The 10,345-nt window shown below is 46.7% G+C and overlaps 1 protein-coding gene across 1 annotated transcript; it reads left to right on the top strand.

Annotated features, from left to right (window-relative positions):
- Positions 1-3,889: 3,889 nt before the first annotated feature.
- LOC139364683 (uncharacterized) lies at positions 3,890-10,345 on the top strand. Its single transcript, XM_071101630.1, has 11 exons — positions 3,890-4,337; positions 4,563-4,738; positions 5,567-6,618; positions 6,729-6,799; positions 6,976-7,119; positions 7,371-7,445; positions 7,794-7,911; positions 8,178-8,326; positions 8,483-8,667; positions 8,767-8,892; positions 8,977-10,345. Exons 2-11 carry the CDS (start codon positions 4,712-4,714, stop codon positions 9,286-9,288), a joined length of 2,259 nt encoding a protein of 752 aa, XP_070957731.1. The 5' UTR covers positions 3,890-4,337; positions 4,563-4,711; the 3' UTR covers positions 9,289-10,345.

Here is a 10,345-nt window from a genome sequence, read left to right as displayed (position 1 = left end):
CACCATCCTTCAGACCAGAGGCTGAATGAGAAGATGAAAAATAAAAGGTGAAAGGAGAGATGCCGTGTGATCTTATCAGACAGACAGGACAGACAGACAGACAGACAGACAGACAGACAGAGAGAACATTCCTGAAGCGACTGCAGGCTACATACGGGCAGTGAATAGAGGCCCCGAAGGCTTGCATTTAGTGGTGTCTGCTGCCTGCCAGTGCTGCTGGTTTGAACATTTCCTCTGAATCACCAGAAAAAGTATCCTAAATTACACCATGCCCCCCTTGGCACACATTACAGTATTAAACATTCCGAGGAGAAGAGGAGAGGAGGTTGCTGGCCTGGGTGTTGGCTGAATTAGGGATTGACAACACAATCCTCAATAACAGAAGGCTTGCTGGGAGCCCATCCAATTTGGGGATGTTGAGTACTACTACTGACCTAGTTACTGACATTACAGGGGCCGGGTGCCGGGCCAGGTAGAGCAGCAGGCAGGCCCCACAGCAGACAGACAGCAGTCTCCTGTCTCCATCGAAGCCAGCCAGAGGCCCAGTGAGCCTGTTTCACTGTAGGCCAGGGAGACCAGCCTTCAGCCCAGCCCGCCGCCATCGGTCAAGCGTCTAGCTGACGTGTTACATTTTTCCCGGTGCCTCGGATACACTTGGATACACTAACAGGCCGGGTGGGGTGCAGTAAGAGTGCTCGTAAAGCACTGGGCATAAAATTAAGGCTTGTTGTTCAGATGGGGGGGGGGGGGGGGGGGAATCGATGGAGGTGGTGGAGCTGTAGCCTCCCAGCTGTCTGAAGAAACTCTAATTAGCACCACCACACCCTTATCGCTTGGAGGTGACGGGAGCAAATGTTCCTAGTGAACCACCCAGGAACAACCGCCTAAATAACATGGGAGAATGACTGTGTGACAGGTGACCGACCGCCTCACCTCCTGGACCAAATGGCCTGGTGAAACATGGCAGACACAGAATGCAGACATTCAAAACGACAACAAAAATAAATCAACTCAACAATGTGTGAATTCAAGCTGCACTGTTATTCCTACACCCTTGCCTCCACCACCATAAAAAATCTGAACATTCCAGAAAAAACAACAACAACAAAACAACCAATCACTGACAACAATTCAATATTTGGAAAGACAATAGGCTGCACAGGAACTAAACTGCATTATGATGAGAGTCACAGCATTCTCCCCCGATTTACAATAGAATAGTATGGGCATTGTCTTGACCGAAGCCGTTCCCTCCCTCCTTAATCTAAATTCTCATACACCTCTCTCTTCTTGACATCCCGAAAGAGCTTAATTCCCACGATGCATCCCACTAACTGATAAAAAAATGATAATAACACAGTAAGTACAAGGATGATCTAAGTAGGACACCTGATATGTTGTTTTACCTCTATGAGACCCAGTATAATGCAGGCGGCACCCAGCCACACCAGGTTCCTCTTCAGGGACTCTTTGAACACCTGCACAAAGCCCTGGAGGGACCACACACACACACACACACACACACACACACACACACACACACACACACACACACACAGTGTTGTGAAACCTCTCTTCCTGTGACTGAATGAGCTGTTAATGAACTGTCTGTCCTCCGGGGGCCACAGTGTCTGCAGTCAGTCACTCAGAGAACCAGCTGATATATATTGACCGTGTTTAACTTTATCCCCTCAAGCCCCTGCTCGTCTTACTTGCTGAATTGCAGACCTCCAGGATCTAAGCTAAGCATGACTAAAAGCTTGTTATTATAGGTTTTAGTGAAAAGACTCAGGGCATTTTAGATAAAGCCTCATTACTCTTTAGGGCCCTTAAAACCTCTCATCATTGTCACAGCAATTCCCATGTAGGGAATCATGATCACCTTTCTGTTAACCTCATCTAAGGCCTTTGTAACCCCCTCGCCCTTCCCTGTGCTGGTGAACATTGACCCTCTGGTAGATGTTGTCTGTGGTGACAACATTCACACAGGCCACAGAATCCGCATGGCAACAGGAGTGTGACACAAAACTAATATTCCCATGAGAGCCCTGCGGGAGCCAGTCAGTGTAGTTCTCTGCACCACAACAACGGAACTGAAACACACATAAACAAACTTTGATAGTGTATCTCACAGAGGCCATTCCCCTGGTAAGGAGTGAATAGCACGCTACTCACTGCATGTTGTAGGTCATCGATGGCAACCTTATCCCTGGGGCTGTGCTGCATGATCGCCTCGTTAACTTTCAGGGTGATCCTTCTCTCCACCTGCAGAGGGTGCAGAGGACACAAAAAGCATTTTTACCCTTGTCAATCAAGCAATACTAGTTGAATTCCCTGGAAAACATACAGACTGCAGTAGATTGAGACAGCTGGGCAAAGAGTCATATTTACCTGGTTTCTGAAGACATAGAAGAGACTCACAGACACTATCTGCAGGCTGAGGATCAGCATTAAAAAGTGTGTGAACTACAGAGTACAAACAACCAAGATGTTACTCTCCAAAAGCAAAATGCAAACGTGGCAGACAGGTTATGATTTAGTATGTGAAGATGGAACACGGCATATTGACTGTTCTCCAAAACATAAAGCTCCAAGTTACCATATCTCACATTGTACTACCCACCAATCCAAGGAGCAGACCACGCCCCAATGCTACCCAGGAAGGCCAGCAGGGAGACGATGATGCCCAACACTATGAGGAGGATGGAGGTGTGAGACAGGCCCTGGGATATGTGGGTGAAAGACTCAATTTCTGTGTAGGTAGGCCCCGACCAGGTCCAGGGCCAAGCCAGACACCTGGTGGAACATTAACACATGCCATATAAATCACAGGTTAGTCAAACAACTGTAGTTTTCTCAATATAACCTTTAAACCTTTTTAATGGTTCACTCTAGAGCAATTGGAGTAAGCCAGGCACATATGAGTCAGTGGTCTAAATACCAGAGCACCTGCCCAAATTAGTTTTATGAAAGTGTCCAGGACAGGTAGTGGGGTATATTTGTGCGTGTAAGAGTTGAATTTTTTTTTACCTTTATTTAACTAGGCAAGTCAGTTAAGAACAAATTATTATTTTCAATGATGGCCTAGTGGATTAATTGCCTGTTCAGGGGCAGAACAACAGATTTGTACCTTGTCAGCTCTGGGATTTGAACTTGCAAACTTCCGGTTACTAGTCCAACACGCTAACCACTAGGCTACCCTGCCGCCCCAGATTAGAGTGTTTAGGAGGATAAAGAAGAACTTAACCATTCTTCAGAAATATTTTCTTCCAAACTGAAAAGTATACAGGAATTTTGAAGTCCACGTTCGATATTTCTCATTTTATAGTCACTTCTCGATATTTGTACAACTTTGCCTATACCTATATATTTTTCTGTACTATATCAGTTCGGTTAGGTACACGGGAACATTTTGGACTTCTTTGAATCGTTTTGACCAATATGCAGATCTAACTCTCCTGAAATTTGTACAACACCTGGAATTCTTGAATAGGCGGCTCAATTAACACAGCATTTCTATAGCTCCAAATGTCTATATTACTTGTCAGAGCGAGAGAGACGCAAAATAAGTTATCAGCAACACGATTTGGATCAAGAAAGTGGACTGTATCAGCTAGGCCTATCCTTGAAATGATCCGGTTGACATCACTACAATGAACTGTAAAACATACTGGATATGATGGGGGTAGTTTCATGAGTTCACCCAGTTGTTGGGATACTGTAACCCTGTTACATGTCAGAGAGAGCTGAGTCTCGAGACGTTGATCTAATTGAATTGAATAGAAATAGAAGCAAACGGGAGCTGGGAAGGGTATTCATTGTTCCCCTCGCTCTCGTTTTTTCCTCGGACTGTTATTTATGACGGACTTGTTTTTGTCAACGGTCCAACACTCGGACTGTCGAAACAAACAGTTTAGACCGGGTAAAGTTGACCCTAGACGTTGATCTTGGCCAGTTTCGCATTTCCCCTACTAATGATTAATGTTAGGACTGGGGAAGGGGGGGCTGTTGATCCTACACCAGCCACGTACTGAGCGAGGCAAAGAGCTTTTAAACAGTTTCACCCGGCAGTAAGTAAATCTGACTAAAACGGCAGAAAATAGCCGTACGAGATGCGGTGCGTCATTGTTGCTACTTGGGTCACAGTTGTTGCGCGTCATATTCCACACACACGGAGCAGTACTATTGGTTACATTTACACTTCGAAATTCCATCCTTTGTCCATTTGGTACATGGTGGAATTCGGGATCAGAGGCCCTGCCACCTCTGGTGCCTGAGGCTTGGCTCTTTTTCCATCTCTGGCCTATGGCCTATTGAGGATCATGCTCTTTTAAGAGGTTGGTTAAATCTATTTATTGTTTAACAATAATCTCCCTTGTTCCACAATAACATTCGTTTACCATTTCCAAACATGTCTTCAAAGTATTATTTTGGTAAATTCAGGAATTTGTTTGGTAGTGGTATTGGGTTATGTGAGATTTTAATAAATGAGACCCCCCCCCCCCTCTTGTTTTACACCCATCTGACTGGATCCACCACCACTGTTTGGGTTACCAACTCAGTTCTTGATGCCTTCTTGCTTCATACCTATTCTCCAAGGGCACCACCTTAAGCCTTCCAGTTTAGTATAGGCCTATCACTTTTTTAGTCCAGTCCTCAGAGGCAGGTGCAGCTCACCTTTTTTTCTGCCAAGCATTCATATCATCAAACAATGGAGGAAGATTGGAGCTGGAAAGAGGCAAGTCAAGTCACATACACCTGTAGGGCATGATAAATCACAAAGCTATGTAATAAGGATACAGTCACCATGATGTTTTCTACGTAATATCTCAATACCTTATTCTGGTATGGTTCTTACATTTACTTCTATCACCCATCTCCCTCGGCTATATTGATATATCAATGTTGTGTTTGGGTACATTTGACCAGTTGTGGAAAAGTACCCAATTGTCATACTTGTGTAAAAGTAAAGATAAACTTAATAGAAAATGACTCAAGTAAAAGTGAAAGTCACCCAGTAAAATACTACTTGAGTAAAAGTCTAAAAGTATTTGGTTTTAAATATACTTAAGTGTCAAAAGTAAATGTAATTGCTCAAATATACTTAAGTATCAAAAGTAAAAGTATACATCGCTTCAAATTCCTTATAGTAAGCAAACCAGACGGCACCATTTTGTTTTGTATTTTTTACATTTACGGACAGCAAGGCGCACTCTCCAACACTCAGACATCATTTACAAACGAAACATGTGTTTAATGAGTCCATCAGATCAGAAGCATTAGGGATGACCAGGCATGTTCTCTTGATAAGTGTGTGAATTAGACCATTTTCCTGTCCTGCTAAGCATTCAAAATGTAACGAGTACTTTAAGGTTTTAGGGAAAATGTATGGAGTAAAAAGCACATTATTTTCTTTAGGAATGTAGAGAAGTAAAAGTTGTCAAAAATATAAAGTACATTTACCTCAAAAAACGACATAGTATGTTCAAGTATTTTGACTTCAGTACTTTACACCACTGAGGTTTACTTTGCTAGTGACATTTATTGAAGGTGTTTGTTCTCTCAGGAGACCCAAAAGAAGGTGTCAAGGTTCCTAGTGAAGCTGAGGCTGAAGAATCCTTTGCAGATTACTGATAACAGGTACAGTTCGGAGTCAGAGCGAGCTAACGCTGAAGTTCACCAGGGGGCAGTCATGCAGTCTTCAGTAGAGGGCAAAGCTCTCCGCAGCACGCAAGGAACTATCCATAATAACTCACCGCAGCACTCCCCACCCACTGGCACTGATAAGAGTTGCAGAGGGGCAGAGGGATCTACATCCCCAGATAACATTGACAGCGACAGGAAGAAGATCAAGTTCCCGCTCCTCTTCACCAAGACAGCCGTGGCTGGGACCACCACCAACCCCCTTCTCACTGAGAATGACCGGCCCAGCGGGAAGCTTTCTGCCAAGGCAGAAAAGGCCCATAAGACTGTGATGGTGGCCGGTATCCCAGAGGAGATTGGTGTTGGAGCTAAGGTCTTGCAGAAGACCTTACCGGCCATATCCAAGTTCAGCTGGTCACGGCCCAGTCCAAGTGAAGAAGATGACAAAGTCCAGGGCAAAGTCGAAGACTTCTACAAGACCAAACTAGGTGAACAGAAAGAAGATAACGTCCCGCCAATAGCCAAAGAACCCCGGAGAAAAGGGTCCTCCCATGGAGCAGAGCAAGGCAGAGGCAGGGACTATAGCAGGAGGAAGGCACCCCTCTCCTACGACATACAGCACAGACTCAACCAAGCCATGACAGATTCAGACAGACTCAAAGCTAGAGAGATCACCAAGAGAAGCGGAACCATCCCCTGTGAGAATCTCCAGCAAAGGCCCAACCGACAGAAGCCAGAGTTGGAGCGATTCAAACCCAGGGATATCACCAAGAAAAGGGCCATCATTCCATGTGATGAGCTGCAGCAAAGGCCCCATCAGCCAATGCCAAAGCCAGATAAAGCTGCCCTGGTTAAACTCCCAGCGATTCCACGGTGGACGGGCTCCATCTCATATGAGGAGTACCAGAAGCTGAACCAGAAGATGCCAGACAGCACCATCAACACAGAGGACCTGGAGGAGTTCTTAAACTCACTGTCAGTACCTGCCCTCTGCTCCATACTTACCATTCATACCTATTCTATTCCCCACAAATGTCACCATTATCCCCTAACACCACTATCTGCTTGTGCCTGTTTGCCTGTAGGGGCGTTACTCATATTGAAGACCTGGCAACTACGGTGCCTGACGATCCCCTGATCGATGCCCAGTCTGATGGTAAGTAGCATGCATACTGTTAGCCTGTCTTATATTGTCAACTAATATTACCTACCAATACAAAAACATTTTTGTAATTAATTAATTGACGATCTTCTATTGTACATGCATTTTGAAGTGATGTTCCCTATGTTATGGGCAACAATCATATCTATTGTCTTTTCTGCCCCATGTAGCCTTCAACGAAGTCTTTGAGCAGTTTGCAAAGAACAGCGATGGCTCTCTCAACGAGGAGGGCCTGGCGTCCACGCTGGACAGAGTGGGGATCAGTATCAGCCCAGAGGAGGTGAAGAAAGCCCTGCAGAAGGCTGACTACGACGGTATGTTTCTGCCTCAGTATCTGGAATTACCCCAAAATATAATAACGTGCTTTCCATCACAAACATGTTAGAACAGAATACATACAAATTGTTTGTGTCCCAAAATGACCCCCTGTTCCCTATATAGGGCGTGACATTTGTACCCATATAGGGCTCTGGTCAAAAGTAGTGCACTATAGATTGCTATTTGGGGTGCAGCCATACACATTCCCTTAGTTGACAGGCTGGCTGTTTTTGTTTCTTGGCTTCAGAGGACGGAGAGGTGGGGTTTCAAGATTTCCTGCATGTGATGACGAACAGCCAGCGCTTCTCCAAGTGCTTGAAAGGTGAAGATCCCCGACTAATTTATTTTATTTGACCTTTATTTAACTAGGCAAGTCAGTTAAGAACAAATTCTTATTTTCAATGACGGTCTAGTGGGTTAACTGCCTGTTCAGGGGCAGAACGACAGATTTGTACCTTGTCAGCTTGGGGATTTGAACTTGCAACCTTTTGGTTACTAGTCCAACTCTCTAACCACTAGGCTTCCCTGCCGCCCCGACTAAGATGTTGCCTTCACTAAACTTATCTGGATTCACACGTAAATATGAACATTCGACTCACAGAGCTGCCATAGCGCTTGTGAGACTGTATTAAGATGGTGCTTACTGTCCTCTCTCTCACTCCTTTCTGAGCTGAAGGAGCGGACCCATCCCAGTCTGTTGAGGTGTGTGAGACAGTGTTTTACAAGGCCCTGACCAGGATGCTGGCTGCTGGTATCCTGTCCAGTGGTACTACAACAGAGATCGTACAGTAAGCCATTCTAAGTCATGCTACTTTCTTCTCGTGTATGAATAGCCGGCCGACATCATGTGAAGCTACACATGAGTGTGTACTAACTGGATGTCGTCAAAGATTATGTAGGGTTAACAAGACATTTTCAGGGATAAAACAAACAAACAACTTTTCATTGCAGTGTCTTATGAATTTTCAATAAACGTTATCTGTTTACACAGAAATAATACATTCTTGTGGTCAGCTGTGTCAGCCATATTTGACTGTCCCCTACCTCTGACCAGGTACTACCATAAAAAGACTCTGAGGCTGATCCGGCAGGCCGTGCGACCAGACAGGGAGGACGGGGACCATGTTCTCACCTACTACACCAAGGGAGCTCATCTCATAGGCCTGAAGAGCAAGCAGCTCCTCAAGTACATCCAGCCAGTGGGTGAGCGAACACATGATAACACCCAGCACATACAGTACTCCTTTCTCCCTCCTTCCTATATTCATATTGAACTGCTTCAGCTTTCATACTCTCCTAGTCAAATTTATATTGATTGGCAGAGGAGTGATGAGGGACTGTTGTTGTTTTGATGTGCAGAGACAATTGCCCAGAGCCAGAAGGTGAAGGATAGCCCGTACTTGAGGTGTCCCAGCCTGAACGTGGCCTACACCTCCTGGGACCCCCGGCGCATGACCCTGAACCCTGCGCAGAGGGCCAAAATGGGCCGCGTGAAGTCTGTCAAGACCTGGAAGACCGCTGAGATCGAGGATCGCATCAGACAAGTAATTTTCGAAAACATATGGAAAAACATATGGAATTATGTGAGGAAATATAGAAAGGCAGCGAAAATATGTTTGCTAATCTTCTTGTATTTGTACCAGCTGTCAATCAAGCACCCCGGGATGGAGAAAATGGAGATGATCACGCCTGTGAAGATGAAGGTGAACATGTCCATGAAGGAGAGGGACCACCTCACTTACAATGAGATCTACCAGATAAAGCAGATGGTAAGACGGGATTTGAACTGAATGTCTGACAATATTGATGCAGTCAGTCCCACATTGAAGCTCTCTCTGTCTCCGTCTGTCCAGTCCAAATCAAGTCTGAAGGAGTACCTGAAGGACCTGACCCAGCTGAAGCGCAGGGACATGTGGAACTCCTGGGGCTCCCTTCAGTGTTACTGCGCCCTCCACAGCCGAAAGGACTTCCCCAAAACCTTCACCACCTACTCCTGGTCCTGGAGCAGCTGTCGCAACATGATGGAGACTGGAGACCTGGACGCTCCCTGTAGGTCCGCCCTACGCCCCCATGTAGCCAACCACTGGAGCCCATCGCCAGGAAGCGGCGTGCCTCGTCCAATCAGGGAGGCTAAAAAGAGAAGACCCTGGCGGCAACCCCGTTGACAGGAAGAGCAGTACACTGTAGAAAAGAGGAATAACACCAATAGCAATCATAACAATACTGATACGATCAATTACTTTAACCACAAAGATCCCACCCCGCACTTCCTCTGACCACAGTCTCCACTCCCCCACCCCTCCTGATCCCAGCCACCCCCACTTCCTCTGACCACAGTCTCCACTCCCCCACCCCTCCTGATCCCAGCCACCCCCACTTCCTCTGACCACAGTCTCCACTCCCCCACCCCTCCTGATCCCAGCCACCCCCACTTCCTCTGACCACAGTCTCCACTCCCCCACCCCTCCTGATCCCAGCCACCCCCACTTCCTCTGACCACAGTCTCCACTCCCCCACCCCTCCTGATCCCAGCCACCCCCACTTCCTCTGACCACAGTCTCCACTCCCCCACCCCTCCTGATCCCAGCCACCCCCACTTCCTCTGACCACAGTCTCCACTCCCCCACCCCTCCTGATCCCAGCCACCCCCACTTCCTCTGACCACAGTCTCCACTCCCCCACCCCTCCTGATCCCAGCCACCCCCACTTCCTCTGACCACAGTCTCCACTCCCCCACCCCTCCTGATCCCAGCCACCCCCACTTCCTCTGACCACAGTCTCCACTCCCCCACCCCTCCTGATCCCAGTCCCAGACTTCGACCAGAGCGGCTGTAGTTATGAGTGCAACAACCGCCCATGTTATGTGTACAAACAGGACTGGCCCCCTAGCTGATCTGTTGCTCTGGGCCTAACTTACATTAGCCCGCCCCTGAGGCCCCATGAGAGGGGGGGGATGGAGGAGAGGACATGCATTGTCTCCCTGCTCAGCAGAAATAAACCCATCATCCCTGAAAAAAATAGCAGAATGAGTCAAACGAGTGTCACTGGTTTGTTTGAAAACTGCACCGTGCAAAAGTGAGGAGGAGGGATAGGTAGGGAGGGATCTGGGGTCGATCTGCATGAAACCATGAAGGGAACTGAAAGAGTGTTATGGAAAGGGGGAAGTGGCAGTGCTTTAGATGTTAAATAGAGCTAAATATATAAATAAATATATGTTGCCTG

Source organism: Oncorhynchus clarkii, chromosome 13 (assembly GCF_045791955.1).
Source record: "Oncorhynchus clarkii lewisi isolate Uvic-CL-2024 chromosome 13, UVic_Ocla_1.0, whole genome shotgun sequence".
Classification (NCBI taxonomy): Eukaryota; Metazoa; Chordata; class Actinopteri; order Salmoniformes; family Salmonidae; genus Oncorhynchus; species Oncorhynchus clarkii.
This window is presented reverse-complemented; position numbering and strand designations above follow the sequence as displayed.